Raw genomic sequence first — 19,769 nt, 5'->3', positions numbered from 1 at the left:
ATTTATTTGCTGCTAAAGATATTTGCTGTATTGAAAATTGACCAGAATGAGAGAACACAAAACTAGATTTTTAATTTTCAAATGCAGTGACATAGACACATCAATTATTAAACAGTGAATGAAATAATTACCCCATCGTAATTTGAACATAATCAACTTTTATTTTTTTTATTTTTTATTTTTTTAACTTTTATTTTATATCATATGGATGAGCAAAACCAGAGCCATCATTCCGTGTAGTATATTTTTATATCTTCAAAAAACAAAAAAACATTGCTCACCCATGTATGTATCTTTGGAGTTTATAGTTAAAACAATCCAGAAATTTAGAAAGAAACCTTGGAAACTCAACAGTCTGTGTTCAGTTCATTTCAGTCAGCTACATGTGGATACAATGCAGACTTAGCAATATAAAAGAACTCTTCTCTGCATGCATGACTTATGCATCTGTACCTCATCACTCATAGAACAGTTTTTGGAAACTCTGAACCTCTGCAGTATGTAGCATTCCAACTCCCAAACAGTTCCTCTGATTCGTTGTAAAGTTACTTATGTTCCTGCTCTTCTGTGTTTATTTTCAAGTGGCTGCACTATAGGGCAGTTTATTATTCTATTATGCAATGCAGTGATTTTTCAAAATCCTGAATACCAGGTAGTCATACTAATTTGTGACAACAATCTTCAGACTTGATCCCTCAAATGGAGCACGTGATGTTTGGTCTCAGAGCCAATTTTCCAAATTCAGAAACAATGGAGCACAAATGGTTTCTCTGCCCCTGTTGGCTCTTTGTTCTTGGCAGTACTACTGATTTCAAAATAACAACTTGTGTGGTGTCTTATTGTTAATCAATAAATAAAATGTGTGAATGACATACTTATATAACTGGACAGTATAACCTAAAAATGATACTAAATGCATAAATTCTCAACAATATATAGAAAAGTTAATGTTGTTGATTTGTTTGGAACTGGGACCTTGAGATATTAAAACAATCTGGAAAAGTTGGAACATCCTTGATTCTGGGATCTCGCTGTACCCTTATCTGGTCCCAGATAAGGGACCCCAACCCATATCCACTGACTTCTCTCTCTATCTCTGCTCCAGCCTGTGCTTCTGGCTCCAGTTTTATTACTTGGACATTGGGATTAAGTTTTTGATGATGATTGACATTTCCTGTATATTATCACCATAGAGCTTGAGAAATTATCTCTGAAAAAATTTGAAGCTGAACAAAAACCAGACTTCACTTAGAAAATGGCCTTTTCAGCTCCTGAATAGCTCAAGGCTGTAAGATAACACTTTGCAGGAAAAAGCAATGCCAATTCATGAGTTAGTTTCTGAATGATGGCTGCAAATTGACCCTTGATTTCCTAAAATCTCAGTATTATGAATTAGAGCACTTATATCAAGTGATCATGACAATACATTAAAACTTAAAGATATACTTTAAAAATATTTATAAAGGTTCTTGCTTTTAATAAAGTAACTGCATTTACAATAGAATGCAAATACTCTTTTGTGGGGCTATTTTTGCGTGGGCTGGACTGTTAAGCAGAGGGGATGTTGTTGGTTGCTCTGTAGTATCCATTTAGCCTTAGTGTGTAGTAGTCATGAATTTTGGGTGTTACTGACCCCACTCCCAGCTCCAGGAGTTACCCTTAATTGGTCTAAACCAGTCACTATATATATATAATCCTAGGAGTGGGCTCATGACCCAAGTTAGACCAATCAGAGTGAAGTCAGAACCTTACTTTGAAAACCATGAGCAGCTTTTTCCCTGTGACTGGATGGTGTGGTGTACAGCCAATGTGGAGGAATCCAGCTTGAGGTTTAGGTCAACATGTGGAGGGCAGAGCTGTGAGAACCATTACTGGAAGCTTAATCCAACTATGCCTAAGCCAAATAAGTGTTTGGACTCTGAAGTTAGGTGAACCAACAAATTCTCTTTGTTTAAGCAACTGTTTTTTTTTGTCATTACTTGCAACCAAGGCATCATAACCGAAATACTGAGTCCAGTGAAGTTAGGACTGACAAGTTTTCTTTTTCTGGCAATTCCCTGTTGTTAGCATAGGCATTTTCCATCACACCAAGATATCTTAATTGATTAGATCACCAATGTCAAATTAAATGTGGATAACAGTCGAGTCTTGGAATGAAAACTGCTAGTATGTTTTCATGGTAACTTCAATGACTCACTCTTTCATGTCAAAACTTCAATCCTTCAATCATGTCTGTCAGAGAAACCTCAGTGAGCTTGTTATTGTTCCTAATTGAATGGCTCGGTATGAGCTGGTATCACTGAAGGCTGTGGCAGTAAACACAGCTTTTAGCTGCTCACTGGAGGCAGTCATGATTTTTTTTTTAAAAAGGCCTAAAAATGGAGGTGAGGTTGAGCCATCTGAAATTGGGATGCCTGCTTTTATTTAAAGGGATATAAAATGAGACCAAAAATGCTACTATATCATCAACTGTCTGAGAAAGTATTTGGATACTAATGTTAACTGGCATCCTCATCTTACCAAAGACCCCTCCTTGCTAAATCTAATCAAAAACCTTTAGACTTTGTTTTCCTTGACCTCTGGGCCACATGTGAAGTCACCTCTTGTGGTCTCCTCTTCCTCTGACCATTTTAAATTTGATGTTTGCCATATCTTGGGCCCTCTTCTCAGTCTTTATTTCCACAAAGCATCTCATCTGATCTCATCCAGCCCTCGACCACAGCTTTCTTAACAGAGTGCTCTTAGAAATATCCGTCTAGTACATTTCTGTTGTTTAAAACTCTTTTAACTCCCTATTGCTGTTAGGATAAAGTCCAAAAGGCCCCTGCAGAATCTATGCTCATCTTAATGAATAAAGTCATCTCTTGTCTCTCCCCACGTACTACTCAACACTCTCAGATCTAAATGAATCTCAGTTCTTGAAGGTTCTAAGTTCTTGCTCTCTGCCTCAGGCCTTCCACATATTGCTGTACTCTTTGTTTAGAAAGTAATAGCTTCTCTTAACGCTTTTTCTGGCTAGTCCTCCTATCTTTCAAATTTCAGCTTAACGTCAGGTCACTTGCTTCAGGAAGCCTACCTGGGTAACTCCTCTCTGGGGTAAGTGTTCCTCCTGAGAGTTCCCCAGCACACTTTATTTCTCCCTTCACAGCAGTATACTTAGGTTCTTGTTAACTTAGCCACCACTGGAAGTTCTGTGAGGACAGTGGCCAGGTCTGTCTTGTTCAGAATATCTCGAGAGTAAAACCAGGCCTGGTACAGTAAAGGCACTTGGTGAATATTTGAATGACTAGATACCTGTGCTAGGCTCTGTCTCAAATTTAAGTTATTTGATTTTCAGGAAAATAATTTATGGTGTGACAGTGTTTCACAGGAACATAAAAATGTTACATTAAATTGTATTTTTACTAACAGACTATCAAAAGAAGGTTTAGGCAAATTGAAAAGTGGCTCTGATAATATGGCAGTGAAATGCTGCAATCTTTTGACTAATTTATATAGGCAAGACTTTAAAAAACAGAAAGGTTCTAACAATATTTCTTTCTCTCATATTTAAGAACATTAAAGGATACTAGAAAAATAATGTAACCCTCCCACAAAACAATGAAAGAACCATTTTATTTTAAAGAATTTTATTATAGAATGTTAATATTTAGGATACTTCAGAGCACCTTATTCCTCTAATCAGATTTTTGGTAACTGGTTTCAAAGTGTTACTTGAGTATTTTTCTCATACTGGCTTTCAGGCAAAAGTACTACTTAGTGATTTTTTAAGAGATGTTAATTTGATTAAACAGTTTATCCTTAATAACCTGAGACATCAATCCATGGATAGCTTCTATGGTAGTTTTACAGCTGGAAAGAAAAAAACACATCACATAATGTCACAAGAACTGAGAACTATTTCAAACATGCAAATCCCCCCTCCCCCATTTCCATCCTTGCACCCAAATAATGATTTTTGGTCCTATTCATACTCCACAAAATATACTATACCAATTTATAGTTTACTCTTTATAGTATACTATAGTGATTTTTAGCCTTCTGCATGTCTTTTGATCATTTCACTACTTACTAACACCTTCCCAAGAGAATGACAATGTAAAATTTGATATAATTCATAACAGTTAATTTTGTTATTTGTCAGAAGGTTTGGGAAAAGTTCTGTTTTAGAAGGTTACCGAAGTTATTTATAATTTATAATTATAGATTGATTCCAATGTTACATTAAAATCTGCTATTCCTTGTTATTCATTACTTAGAATAATTTTTAAAAATGATTTTAATGAATCTTATGCTTTTTTCCCTGAAATAATCACAAACATCCTTCAAACAATTCAAAGCCAAAGTTAGATTAGTGGGTGAAGGACTTACATTTTAAAATTGATAAAAAGACAAAAACAAAAAAACACAATAAAAACCCACCAAAATTCAGAAGAGATGCAATTCTTGTAAAGTTATCCCCAGAAGGAAAATTTTCTACTTTTGTACTACTACTTTCCTCCTTCCTACTTTTCTTCTTACATAACTACATTCCCACAGTGAAATTTTTGCTTCATAAGAAATCAAGATGTAAATGCAGATAAAATTAGACACTAAAAAATCAGACACATGTAAAGACGGATGAGCAAAATGACATACTCAGAGCAAGTATCAAAAGTAAGACCTAATGCCAAAGAAAAATGTAATTTTTATCCAGGCTACTACCTCTATACCTTTTAAAAACCCATGGAGAAGAAGGGAATGAGATCATTCTAACCCAAGATGGCTTCTACTCCTAATACACTTTGCACCCTCCCTTCTCTCTTTTCTTTCCTATCAACTAGTCCAGTTTTTCTTAAAATGGATACCAAGGTACTGGTTTACATAGATGTCAACATAGTCTTCCTTTCCTCTCTACCCCTAATTATCACATTAAAATTCAAATTTTTGTGAAAGTAAATGTTATTTAGTAGTCTTCCCAATCCTGTATGCATCTGAAGGACCACATAATTATTTCATGGGTTATCAGAGAACACAGCCCAACTTTGTTCCTAACAAATTCTTGTAGTGAAATTTGGGATACTCAATTACTGTATAAAGGATTATTTCAGAAAAATAAGAGAGATACAATCACTTCTCTGATATTTAGGGGTTTAAAACTTTATAAAAATTTGAAATTTGATAAACTTAAATCCTAATTTAATCCTTCAGATGATGATTAGGTTAGAATAGCTGAGGACATCCTTTTGCAAGGTTTTGTTTTTGTTTTTGTTTTTGTTTAAAGATCCAGCAATGGATTGGTTTTCTTTCTTACACTTTCTAGCTGAACCTGGAAAAGGTGACTGCAAGTTTTTCATAACATTACCTAGACCCTTAACAGCCTTTAATGTACCTACTGTCTCCTAAATTTTCAAAGTCAAAACCTGCATTTGAGAACTCTTAAAGGTCCAAATAAGTTAATATTCAGGTACAATTGTAAGTTATAAGTTTAACCGTAAGGAATTTGAATCCTGTTATTTGAAAATCTTGAAAGAAAAAAAGTTAGAGGTAGGAATAGATTTGCTTAACTTACCTGTCTCGTGTAGCTTTGGCAAGTTTGTCTTCTGACTTTCGGTCATGTGTTTCTAGACCCAACATGAAACTCCCTCGTCCCAGCTGGGCTTCTGACTGTTCTAATTTTTCAGACAAATCAAAGACCTGACCGGTGGTATAGTCTGCATTCTGTGGGGAAAATGATATTGTGTCAATATATGATACTAGTCTATCATTAAAAAAGTATGTAAATTTTCTTCCATATAGAACGTTTCATTTACAAATAATTCCACTATGAAATCTAAGTGGATAGTCAGTGAAGGAAGAAGTCAAATTATACTCGCAAAAACTGATTCCAAAGCTCAAGCAGTTCAAGTGTAGAGTTTTTCACCTTTTATAATTTCAAGATTAAATTTGGAATTGTTCTTTTTGACTGCTTAAATCTAATATTTGTTATTATGAGAGGCTTTGAAGTACACAGATCTGACTCCAGGTTCTGGCCTGCTGCAGATTAGCTGGGGGGCCTTGGGAGAACTCCTTTACTTTTCTGTGCCTTCAAGTCTTCTTGTGAAAATGGGGGAGGAAGGTGATAATTTCTATCTTAAAGCTATGTGAAGTGATGTATATAAAGCTCGTAGGACTGTCAATGACACCTGGTGAAGCCTTAATAATTGTTAGCTAATTTTGTTACTTTTTCATGTTGAACTTCCAGAATTAGTATTTATGACAGTATTTTAAAAATTACATTTGTTTTAGCTTTTCTGATTATAAAATTAATAGTTATACAGAAAATGTGGAAAATGTAGAGCAGTATAAAAAAAAAAAGGAAATACCTCCAATCCCTCCACTTAGCTATAGCCATAGTTATATTTTAGAGTATTGCTGTACACTCACAGGGATACCCACATTTAGTAAGCTGAAATATTATATATGCTGTTACTATTTCATACATTTTAAAAACAAAAAAATTAATAATTACATATGTATACTTAACTGTAATATTTTTAAAAAACATTTTACTGGAATATCTTTATTTTATTCTATTTGCTCAGTCTGTAAAATAGTGTATAGGAAATACAGTTCAATCACAAGACATTTAAAAACATTATTTGCTGTCATCATAGTTACTACAAAGAGCCCTTTAAAATGCTACCAGCTTTCCAATGATTTTACCAACTTATGATATTTTTAAAAAGATGCAATTATATTCTGGATCTAAATGGTTTAGGTCACCAATACATTCTCCCCCACAGATTTGGAGAAAACACTAATATCTGTAGACCATGTCACATTTGGAAGATTTAGCTCAAGCCAATAAAAATGTAGGATGGCAGAAAGAGTTATACTATTAAAATGAAAAAATAAATCAATTACATTTCAAACACACAGAGAAATAATATAAATCAGAAAATAAATTTTTTCTTGTAGCTTTTAGATTACATGCTTTAGCTGGGGAAAGAGATGAACATATATTTATATATTTTTTCTTAGAATGCTTAGTAATGCAATGTACTAGGTATAAAACTACAAAAAAGGAGGAAATATAATTTAACCTTTTCTTGATTATTAATGTCCTCAATATATGCAGTTCTGGAATACAGGGACAGCCACAGGCTGAGTAAACAGGATTGTATGCTTTTTTTTTTAAAATAAATTTATTAATTTTATTTATTTATTTTTGGCTGCATTGGGTCTTTGTTGCTGCCCACGGGCTTTTTTTGTTGCAGCGAGCGGGGGCTACTCTTCGTTGCAGTGCGTGGGCTTCTCATTGCAGTGGCTTCTGTTGTTGCGGAGCACGGGTTCTAGGTGTGCGGGCTTCAGTAGCTGTGGCATGCAGGCTCAGTAGTTGTGGCGCACGGGCTTAGTTGCTCCGTGGCATGTGGGATCTTCCTGGACCAGGGCTCCAACCCGTGTCCCTTGCATTGGCAGGCGGATTCTTAACCACTGTGCCACCAGGGAAGCCCAGAGCTGTATGCTTTTATACAAAGGTTCAGAAAGCTCCAGTCTTACTGTTTCCTCCCCTTGCCATCATGTGTCACTTCTGGCTGCTATTAGTATACTTGCCTCTAAGGAAGCACCACACATGGGGCATTTAGCCATGCCTGGTACATAGGAAGCATTTAATAAATGTTTGCTATTATGATCACTCTCTTTCCTTCTAATTTGCTATTTCTGACTGTTGAGGATAAGAAATAACGGGGTCTTCCCTGGTGGCGCAGTGGTTGAGAGTCCGCCTGCCCCGGTCCGGGAGGATCCTACATGCCGCGGAGCGGCTGGTCCCATGAGCCATGGCCGCTGAGCCTGCGCGTCCGGAGCCTGTGCTCCGCAACGGGAGGCCACAACAGTGAGAGGCCCGCGTACCGCAAAAAAAAAAAAAAAAAGAAAGAACAGGAAGCTTGTCAGAATTATATTTAAAACCACAGTAAATATGCTCAAGTGAGGTCTTTTCCCATGAATACAATGAATCAAACAAACAATAATTTATTGAGGCTTTACTATATGCCTAGTACTTTGCTAATTACTTTATATATAAAATATTTCATATAATCTCAGTGTACTTAACAATGTGGGTACTATTATCATTAGACTAGAAAAGCTTAGTCACATTACATAATGTTGTGAAGGTCACACACAGCTAGTAAAGTGGCAGAGTTGTTTCTGAACTGAGTTTATTTTATTCCAAATTTTGTGGTTCTAACCACTATGTTATACTGTGCTATATGAAGTAGCTTACTTTAAAAAAAAAAAAAAAGTAAAAAATCCAAAACAAAACTGTTCCTTACTAAGCTCTAGATAGAAGTTTGTTAAATAAATATTCTTCTAAATGTTAGATTTTAATGATGTATTCACTACTATTTTTTTTTTTTTTCTGCTTAGCATCTGCTGCTTTAAGGTAGTGATATTCTGATTTCCTTCTGAGGACATTCTTAGTCCACATGCTCCTGAGAGTTTCTTCTACCCCAGCCCAGCAGTAAAGCACTTGCCCTGGCCCATGAACTCATGGTGTTCATGCCCTTCACCCAGAGCAGGTTTAAGGATGGGCATGTGACCTACAAAACTCCAGACACAATGCGGCTTTGCCTGGGAATATGTGGGGCTATGTGTGTACCTTGGTCTTTTCAGTGTGAAACTGAGAGGCTGGGAGATCTACGCTAATGCTGCCATCTTGGTTTCACATGAAGTCTGAAACTGAAGCCAACTGACTTGAAATCAAAGCTGAGACAGGAAGACCAAGACCTCATAATATTGTCTGAATGCAAATTTAGGTTGTGCGTGAAGTAAGCCCTACTCCTGCACTTTGCAGTTTACATGATTCTCTTTTTTGTTTAAGCCAGCTTGGTTGGGTCTCCTGTCACTTGTAACCAGAGACCTACCTGACATACACAACAAAAAACAGTATTTGTATTTTTCTCTCTGTAAGTCTGTTCAAGGCAGGGGGAGACCTCACCCTCATCTGGCCACTATATTTGTATATATATTAGGCTTAGTCTCAGTGGTACACAACACAGATCTTGGCTTGGCCTAGTATCACAATCCACCTCTGGTCATATAGAATCTGCCCCCAGGCCTAATTAATATATTGGCCAAGTCAGATATAGCCTTTCCATGAAAAAGAGTTTCAGATATTAAACAACTTACATAGATTGATAAAAAATTCAAACACATTCCTTGCAAGTATAGTACTTACAGTAAGCAAGCTAGAGGAACTCAGCGTATTCACCCAGTATTTATTCCACAAAAGCTCAAGCAATTTGCGATCCAAAGAGGATTTGAAATATGAGACTTCTAAGGCATAATATCTATGAAACAAAAGCACAAATATAGTGAGTGAAAAAAATTCAACCACATCATATAAAGGTTATGGCCAAATTTAAGTGAATTACATTTCATATCCAAATAGTCATATTTTAATTTTTAGTCTAATAGAATAACAGGTAAACACGGTTTCCTTACTCTTTAGGGGTATGGTTTCAAATCTGATAACTAAATAAACATTGTTGTTATATTTCTCCCCTCTGTAGAGCCCAGAAATTCCCAAGAAATTATCAAGAACTAATCAACACTTCTGAATGACGTATGTTTATCCATGTCATTGAGTTCATAAATTCCGGCCAATAGCACACAAACTTAATGAACTACCTCTCTAGGGTCAACTATAACTTTTGTTAGGCTTTTAAAAATATCAAAAATATATAACTGATTCACTTTGCTGTACACCTGAAACTAACACAACATTGTAAATCAACTATACTCCAATAAAAATTAAAAAACAAAAACAAAGGAAAAGCTCCTGAAAATGTCATGTGGACTCCCCATTCCTTCCTTTTTAATCCCCTAATAAGGACCTACTGCTTTTTGGAAAAGCAAACTTTAAGGTAGGTCCTTAAGCCACATAAAAGAATTACTGCTGCTTCCAAAGGTACCTAATTTATAATCAGGGATAGCAAGGAAAATTTGGTTAAATGTCTGAAATACATATATATATATATATATATATATATATAATTTTTTTTGGCAGTATGCGGGCCTCCCACTGCTGTGGCCTCTCCCGTTGCAGAGCACAGGCTCCGGACACACAGGCTCAGCGGCCATGGCTCACGGGCCCAGCCACTCCACGGCATGTGGGATCTTCTCGGACTGGGGCACGAACCCATGTCCCCTGCATCGGCAGGCGGACTCTCAACCACTGCGCCACCAGGGAAGCCCTGAAACATATATATTTTTTTAAAGTAATAAATATTTAAATATCACAGGGGCTTCCCTGGTGGCGCAGTGGTTGAGAACCAGCCTGCCGGTGCAGGGGACATGGGTTCGATCCCTGGTCCGGGAAGATCCCACATGCCATGGAGCAACTAAGCCCGTGTGTCACAACTACTGAGCCTGTGCTCTAGAGCCTGAGAGCCACAACTACTGAAGCCCGCATGCCTAGAGCCCGTGCTCTGCAACAAGAGAAGCCACTGCAATGAGACGCCCGTGCACCGCAATGAAGAGTAGCCCCTGCTCGCTGCAACTAGAGAAAGCTCGCACGCAGCAACAAAGACCCAAGGCAGCCAAAATTAAATAAATAAAATAAATTTATAAAAAATAAATAAAAATAATAAATATCTCATTATGTTCTGTACATCAGTGGATACAAAGAAACACAAGGGACTTGCTTACCTTAAGGAGCTTACCATTTTTATGGGAAATGTGGGGTGAATCCACAAAATGTTAAATATATAATGATATATGTTGAATAACAAGTGGTGCTATGGTGCATATTTAAAATTAATCACCTGCCAATTGAATGTTAGAGATAATGAGTACTCTTAGTATAGACAGAACTGCCTGAGAAGCCCCAGGGAAAAGGCAGAATTTAGAGTAACCCTTACATGAGTCTATAGTGTGGATATGCTGAGAACGAGGAGGTAGTATTAGGCAGAGAGCACTGACTCACAAAAAGGAAAGTCGTGAAGGGAATAATAAATTAATCAGTTTGCCTGGACAGTTTAGCAGGAGCAGAAGAATTATGTGAAGGGAAACCTAGAAAGCTATGTTGGGGTCTAGCTGGCAGAGGACATTCCATAAAAGGCTAAGAAATGATCTTCTAGGTACTTGGGACTCATAGAAGTGTTTGAGCAGATCAATGATATAGCCAAAGAGGTGGTTTAGAAAGCTGGCTGTGGTAAGATGTGTTAAAGGAGACAAAATGGAGGCAGGGATACCACAAGGGATGCCACAGCAGCGTGGCAGATGTGAGGAGATAAAGGCTTACACTCAGGTTGGTGGTGTAAAAGATAAGCACACATGGATACGACAAAAAATTCTTGTTCATTCAATTCCGGAGTGAAGAAATAAAAAAAGAGTAAGAATTTAAAGATAATTCTAAGTAAAGGCTTGTTCAAGATTAAGATATCCATGCATATGTGTATATGAAAGGGACATAGCTATAGTGAAATGTGGAAGTGGAATAGTGTATTTCTTGAGCACTTATTATGTCCTGGTGCTCTACATACATTCTCATTTATTCTTTCCTACAACCATACAAGGAAGGATTTATTATTCCCATTCTACAGACGAAGAAACAACTCTAGAGAGTAAAGACCTTGTTCAAAGCCACAGAATTAGAAAGTAGCAGCAAAAGGATATGTTAAGTTATGTCTATTATCAAAACCTCACGGTCTTAATTGTTATATCCAGAGTGTAGACATTTAAGACATTGTTTAAGAAGTGAGGCCCTGGGAGTTGAGGGGGTTAGGTATGGGGAGAGGAGGCAGGGGCTCAAGTGGAAAGGTCAGTTTTAGAAAGGAGGGGTTGTACCTCTGATACTTGAGGGAAAAAGACATGAGAGGATGAGCACAGTAACAGATATTTAGATTTATAAAGGATGGAAAATAAGGGAACTCAAACTTGAGGGTCTAGAATAGACTTTCATGTTTTAAAATATATGGACCACCTTAATGTTATTACTGTTTTAATTCCGTAGGTTGATGCAATGAAAATTTTTGGTCTACTATGTAGTGATTAGCTGCAAATCTCAGTAGCAGAGTTGAAAACAAGGAGAATATTCAAAATTATTCGTGGAGCTAAAGCCTCATCTTCTGTATGGGAAGTCAATAATAGATACTGCCTAGAACTGAAAATCAAGAAGTAGCACTATCAGCATGCTGTCTGAAGATACGGGGGTAAATACTTAAACAGAATAACTATAATAGTTTAAGTGACTGCCTCTGGGAGATGCAAAAGGAAATGGTACAAGATTGTTTATTTTATAATAAATTTCATAGAACCATTTGACTCTTTAAACTATGTGCCTGTATAACACTGATAACATACAAGCTAATTTAAAAAACACTTTGTGTCCTATTTTTACTAAGCCTCTTCAAAGTTAAATATATTTAGTATCTATATTAGATTCTATGTTTAAAACAAACTTTGGATTATGATCTAGAATTTAATGTAGAAAAGAAAAAAAAAGATCAATATAAACTACAAATAATAGCTCATTGTCAAATAAGTTAGGAAATGGATATATAATGAGCCTGTACAAAACCTCTGCTCTTTCAACTTGGCACTATATTTCATTAATGATTTGAAATAAAAATAAATTAAGCAACTTATTTGCCCTATGAAAAAGTTTACTCTTTATTTAGGAACTGATCCTAAGTAAGAGAGTATCTTTGAATATCCTAGTAATTCCAGGTTCAAAATTCTACGCTCTAGCAGTGCAGGTAGCTAGAATGCAGTAACTCCTCTTTGATAGGCTTATATTTCAGAAAAACAGGAAATGCAGATTTGTTTGGATACAGAAAGCACAGACTCCCGCAGTCTTTTTTTGTTTCAAAAGCTGCTGCTGGTGGTGATAGAAGTAGAGCAGGTATTAAAGGTATAAGCTTTTGATACCACAACTCAATATAAATGAAAAAAATTGTTAACTCTGAAAATTAAAGTATCACGGCAAAGGTGTTTCCATGCTTAGGAGCAATTCTCTCAAACAGGAATGGTTTAAGTTCTTTTCAGTAGAGCAAACTAAGTGATTTAATTCCAAACCTCTCATTGAAAAATAAAACAGAATCCTTTTTTTCCAGAAGTATGTCAGGGATGACTGAAAACCAGATCTATTTAAAAATTAAATTTTAGAAATTCTATAATTTTCTAAGAATTTCTAAACACAAAAATAAGCAGTAGTAGCACATGGGTAGTTAAGGTATTCCTTGAAGTGGGATGGGAGGTATGGACAAAGGGACACTAGTAATCATTTAGGCAACATTTTTCCTTTTTTTTGGGGGGGTGCCCACCCTTCTATGTGCCATGTCCTATTTTAAATGTTAGGATACAGCAGTGAATTGATTCTACTCTCATGAAGTTCACATTCTAATGAGGTCAGTACCAACAAAACAAAAACATATAAGGTGGTGACAAGTGCTAAGAAGAAAAATAAAGCAGGGAAAGGTAACACCGAGTGACAAGAAGGTGCTAATTTAAATAGGGTGATCAATGAACATTCTCTGTTAAGGTGACCCTTAAACAGACACTGGTTGATTGAAATAGTGAGTCACATGGAAATAAGGAAGGATGCTCCAGGCAGAGGGATCAGCAAGTGCAAAGGCCCTGAGGCAGGAGCCTGCCTAGTACATCTGATAAACCATAATGAGGCCACTATGGCTGGAATGGAGAAAGCAAAGGCTCAGTGACAGGAAATGAGCTCAGAGAGATGGTGGGAGCTAGACTACATAGGGTTGTGTGGTCCATGGTAAGCACTATAGATCTTATTCTTAGTGAGACGGGAAGTTATTCTGAGAAGGAGGAACATGGTCTAACTCACATTTTAATAGAATCTGTCTGGCTGACAAAAGACCTTTAAGGGGTGGGGTAAAGGTCAGAAAGAGGAAGACCACCTAGAAGGCTAGTGCTTTGATTTAAGCTCCAGATGGCTGTGGCTTGGATCAAGGTGACAGTAAGAGAGGTGGTAAGATACATTTAGAAGGTGGAGATGACTGTCTTCATTGGTTTAGCAGTTTAAAAAATTGAGATGTATACAATAATTCACATACCATAAAATTCACTATTTTAAAGGAGTATACAATTAAGTAGTTTTTAGTATGGCTTCTTTAACTTTTGGAGTGAAACTGTTTGGGGAGAATTTTTGCTAAGTGGAAACTGGATACATTGAAGGCTGCAGAAATGCCAGTATCAGGTTGGCCCTGAATACAACTTCTCTCAACTGTTAAATTCATTAACGGGCCAAGTGTCTGGTACATTGATAAAGTGTTTATGTATGTGTGAAAGGTAAATAACATGTTAGATTAAAACAATTATTAATAAAATTTAAACATCATCCTAAATTTGTATATTCTTACTATTATTTTAAAAGATTATGAAATGCATTTCATCTGAACTTTTTTTCTTATCTATAAAATTAGGGGCTTGGTCTGGATGATCTCTAAGGTTTCTTATGATGATTTTGGCATCAGATACATTTTAAAATTACTTACTGTTTGCAGTGTACACCAAAGTCTTCTATTTTATTAAGTGGGATAGTCTGGTACTCAGAAGGTCCTTCATCAGGAGGCTTGTAGCCCTAAACAAAAATGAAGAAAATAGAAGATTTAAACAAAACAAAACAGAGGAAAAACATATTTTCTATGCAGCTTTCTATTTATAGAAACATTAATTTTGGGGAGCCAAATACTCCCCAAAATATTAAGTATGTTGCTTATACCCTCCCTCAACCCCATTTGGTGGCTGAAGGCTGGATTTGGCTTATAGATTCATTTTTCTTGTCCTCAGGTGATACATACTTTTGCTCATATCTATTTCAGATTGCATGGAAGGAAGTAGATGGATTTAACTTGTTTCTCTAGTACCCATCAGAATGCCATGGACATACAAATACTTATTAACAAATGAAGACTGCTTTTGAAATAAAATTAACAATATGCAGCACAAGTGTATTGTCTTTTGCTAAGGGCAATTTGTGGTAGTTGGACTTCTATTTTGTAAATATTGTTAAATTATTTTAGGACAAAATGAGATACCATAACACATTTTTAAAAATAAATCACATATTTAAAATTTTAAAAACTATAGGGACTTATAATTTTTAAAATTACCTTTGGGTATGTCCTAAAGGCTCCAAGATTCACTTTCCCTGCAGATATTGTTCTTGTTGGGTCAATCTACAAGAAAGATATATTTAATATCTGCTGATTATAAAATCACTATATACTTCTATTTGTTTAAACATTATAAGCCTAGAAATACCTATGTACATATAACACTATATGCACACACACACATAATTAAAAATAATCATATAATAGGGAAAAAAATAACCAAACTGAAAAACCATGGAAGTTCAACAGAATGGTTAAGTATAGAAATCTCATCATTAATTTAGAGATTAGATCTAGTTATTATATTATTTAAGAGTATTAATTGAAGATTTGCTCATCTTTTTCAAGTTTTTTTTTCTTTAATAGATGAACAATTTCTACCTTCCTCATAGTAACCTGGATTGCATCTAAAACACTGAGCAGTGCAAGAGCTGCTCTAGCAATTCCTGATTTAATCAATTCAGTCAACATTGACTGAATGCCTACTATGTGCAGGGAACTGAGATATAGATGCTGTGTATACCCATCATCTTACAGAGTGGGGGAAGAGATGCAGAGAGGTTAAGTAACTTGTTCAAAGTTCCAGCTACAAAGAGGTGGAATTCAGATTCAAGCTTAGGCAGACTGACACCAGAGCCTTGCTCTTTACCACACTGTTTTTATTTCTCTGTATACTTGCTTTAGTAAATCTTCATGAAAATTAATTAAAAGTGGTTGTAAAAATACTTACTACCACGGCTACAAATGGTTCCTGGAACTGCTGATTGAGCATCTGAGTACTAACATCAATCCCAGAAAGCCAGCAGCCATAGCCAGGGTGGCTATGATACCAGCCAATTGCATTTTCAAGGCGGCCGACCTAACAAATGAAGAGGGCAAAAGAGCTTGAAGTTCCTGTTTAATCTTAGAGACACCTGTGATTTGTCTGTTTACATAGTCTTACAGTAAAATAATAGTATTCAGAATAGTTAAAGCATATGCTGCTTTTAAATTTAAAAAAATATATATTTTAGATAATACATGCCCAAGGCACAAAATTAATAAGATACCCGTACCATAAGGTTATTCAGTCTCCTTACCACCTCCTTCCCCTCAACCAGTTTCTCAGCCCAGATGTTACTACTGTAGGCAGCTGCTTACATACCTGTCTTCTAGAGCTATTCTTTGCATATAGAATATATAGTCTTTGCATTTATGTAGATTAATAAGAACACACAATGGCATACCACCTACAGTGTTCTACACTTTACTTTTTCACTCAACAAAACATTCTGGGGTTTGTTTCATATAAATAAATATATAGATAACTAGTTCTTATTTTTTTTAAAGGCTGGCTAGCAGTTCATTGTATGGATGATTTAATCATCTTGATATCCAGGTACATTTAGGTTGTTTCCAAATTTTTGGCTTTAAATACACACACACACATAATGAATGTGAGAATTGTAAAAAAATTTTTAAATTGAGATATAATCGACACATATTAGTTCAGATGTACAACATAATGATTCGATATATGTACATACTGTGAAATGATCACCACAATAAGTGTAGTTAGTTAACATCCATCACCACACACAGTTACAAATTTTTTTTTTCTTGTGATGAGAATTTTTAAGATCTATTCTCCTGAGTGAAAATTTATTTTAAAAAATCCATGCTAATCTCATATACATTATATATAGTTGAGAATAACTTAAAATATAAACTTTAATGTAGTAACTTAAAATATAAACTTTAATGTGGAGAGAACAGTTTTAAATTTAGAAACTCAAAAGTAACTGTGAGACTCTTGCAGTTACCAAATTTTAAGGAACAGCATTTTTACCTGTTTGGCATTTTCTATGTATGCGGCCATGTACTCATATGCAGCAGCCTGAGCATTTACTCGGGTTTCAGTGCCCTCTACAGGCAAAGCAAAACTGTCCATAATGATCATGGTTTCACCATCCACCTTTCCCAGCATCAAGCCCATCACTTCCAAGTTGCCTCCTGATCTGGCATGCATCACCATTTTCAGTAGAGCCAATGCTGAGATTTTGCAGTACTTAAAGTAATGGTGACTACAAAACAAAGGCATGGTGTAATTAACTTTCTTATATAAGTACAATTTCAATACAAGTTTTTGCGGAGATCAACAAATAAGTATTGAAGGAATTTATATTGATGGAATGGGGAGAAAGTGTAGAATGTGGGAAAGAAAAAGGAAGTAGAAAAGGACAGAGTTCTGGAAGGGGGATGGAAATGATAAACATGTCATAATGTGGCAAAGTACTTCCCACGGGGGGAAGGGAAAAGTATGAAATAGTTTTAAAATATGCTATTCAAGTAGATAGGAGGGAATTACATGACCAGTTCAATAGACTTTTTCTCCATTACTTTTGGAATCACCAAATCTCGGTTTCTGAATCTGGTTGGATGGCTGTGCTTCATTACTCTTGGGCCTAACCTTCTGGCCTAACACTTAAGAATGTGGGCTCTGACATCCATCTGCCTAGGTTTGCATCCTTGCACTGCCATGTCCTAGCTGTGACCTTGAGACAACCACTTAACATCTGTGCCTGTTTTCATAGAGCTATTGTTAGGAGGAAATAGAGTAAATGAAATAACGTATATAAAGTGCTTATCTTAGTGCCTGACACATACTAAAACTTTTTAAGTGCGGGCTGTTATTAGCATTATTAACCAATCTTTTACAGTACTCTCAAAGAACAGTGTGTTGAAGGTTGTGGCTTCTCTCTGTGGTATTAGCCTCAAAATGCAAAATGTAGCCTTAATATCTTTAATTCTACTATGATGGCTATTTCAGTTTGTCATCTGTGGATGTGACCAAACTACTGTTGAATAAAATTACATTTCAGTCTCACTGATGGAGCTCAAGACAGCTAGGATGAATATAACTAGAGATACAATCACACAGTGAGGCAAGCTGATAGTTTCCAAATATTTAACAGGCTATATCAACCTAAGTGCACAGCCTGTTATAGAAATAGCAGACAACCAGGCAAACTAACCAGTCTGTAAAGAGTGGTCAGTGTCTTTGAGAAGCCTTTTTAAGATGTCTGCCCACAGATTTCAATCACGACTGAAAAATATGGAGACCTGGTCTTGGGAGTCAAGATATGAATTAAAATCTTCGCTCCTCTATCTACTGGGGAAAAAAAGACAGACACAGTTATTGTGCTTCTATTACATACATTCTAGACCTTTTTTTATACATGACCTCATCTAATCTTTATGACATAATTAACCAGGTAGGTCTTATTTCTGTTTTACAGATTAAAAAAATGAAGATAAGTAAATTTTGTAGGGTCAATCAACTAATTAGTGACAGTTGTGAGATTTGATCTTAGGTCTGACTGTTGCTCACTTAAGAGCTCGCTGCCTCAGTGTAATCATGAAATAAGTTATTTACTATATTTGCTTGTTTTCATATATGCAAAAAAGGAATAAAAATACAGTACTGGGTTGTCATGAAGATTTAATGACATGGAAATTCGTAGCTCAATGCTCAGCCCGTAGTAATTACTCAGTAAACGTTGCTGAATCCGAATACTGACAGTTAAAGTTTGCCTTGTAAAAAACTGAGACAGATGAAATGTTTTTTTTTGTTGACCACTACTTTCCTGTCTATCCATTAGAGAGACTGTGCTCCTTTTACTCTCTCCCTAACAATATCTGCTCTCAGAAAAGGATAAATGCTGTGGGTAAAGAATCCTCTACCTGTAATCACTCCCAGGGACACAGGAGTTTTGCTAAGGGGCTAAGAATCTTAAGGTCTTTTGATATAATTTCTGGCTTATGTGAACTGGTGGAGTAACATTTTGGGAGACTGATCAGAGCCTCGTTGTGTTTCTGAAATAATTACCAGCAATCAAAAAACAATTAGAGATCTAAAAGATTATAGGCTAGCTTTTAAAGAGATAAAGAAGATAGCTGCAGTCTCCAGCCTGAGATAAAGAAGATAGCTGCAGCCTCCAGCCTGAGATCGGCGGAAGATCCCAACAAAGTATATATCGACACAGGGTTCAAGGCAGAGTGTGGAGCATATTGTGACAATACGGGTGTTGAGAAGTGAAAGCCCAAATCACCGCTTGTCGTTTTCCTCTTCCATTCTCTCAAGGCAAACGGGTAAAAGAGACAGAAAGGGGAATCAACCAAGCCCCAGTGGAGGGTCTTAGGCTCTACTTGCGGGGATAAAAAGGTAAAGCAAAATTTCTCAGACGCTTACTCTTTCTCCTCCCTGCACATGAAAAGACAAGCTCTCTATCTCCTCCAACTCCCACTCCCCCTGGGTCTCTTAGACTCCCGCCACCCCGCCCTCCCCTGCGTTTCGCCAGGGACCTCCTCACTCCTTAGTCCAGGGCTTCGCCGCCAGAATTTCTTGCTGCTGTTTCTTGTCGTATTTGTAGATTTCATCGATACTCTGGGCTTCCTGCATGTTGTTGGCTAATTCCCACGTTTTCTGGGCCATACCACTCCCGGAAGCCGCCATCGCCGAGGAATCGGAGAAGCTGTTGTCTCCACAATCTAGACGCAACTTTACCTCGCTGGGTTTCCGGTTGTGGGCTCCGGGCCCGCCCCAGCACAGGTGCAAACCCGCACTAGACTTTCGAGGCCGCCATGACACCTAGCACCGGAGGTGAAGTTGGTACGGACCAT

At 36.6% G+C, this 19,769-nt stretch overlaps 1 protein-coding gene across 2 annotated transcripts; it reads right to left on the bottom strand.

Annotated features, from left to right (window-relative positions):
- Positions 1–3,622: 3,622 nt before the first annotated feature.
- Positions 3,623–19,664, bottom strand: COPS5 (COP9 signalosome subunit 5). 2 transcript variants are annotated; one of them, XM_079902350.1, is made up of 8 exons: positions 19,460–19,664; positions 16,936–17,170; positions 15,838–15,966; positions 15,105–15,170; positions 14,487–14,572; positions 9,200–9,311; positions 5,552–5,700; positions 3,623–3,852 (listed from the first exon to the last, which is right to left on the bottom strand). In XM_079902350.1, the coding sequence occupies exons 1-8, from the start codon at positions 19,600–19,602 to the stop codon at positions 3,768–3,770; spliced, it is 1,005 nt and encodes a 334-aa protein (XP_079758476.1). In that variant the 5' UTR covers positions 19,603–19,664; the 3' UTR covers positions 3,623–3,767. The 2 variants fall into 2 exon arrangements, with proteins under 2 accessions (XP_079758476.1, XP_079758477.1); XM_079902351.1 differs by having other exon boundaries at positions 19,452–19,591.
- Positions 19,665–19,769: the final 105 nt, after the last annotated feature.

Source organism: Stenella coeruleoalba (genome assembly GCF_951394435.1).
Source record: "Stenella coeruleoalba genome assembly, chromosome: 17".
In the NCBI taxonomy this organism is placed as follows: Eukaryota; Metazoa; Chordata; class Mammalia; order Artiodactyla; family Delphinidae; genus Stenella; species Stenella coeruleoalba.
This window is presented reverse-complemented; position numbering and strand designations above follow the sequence as displayed.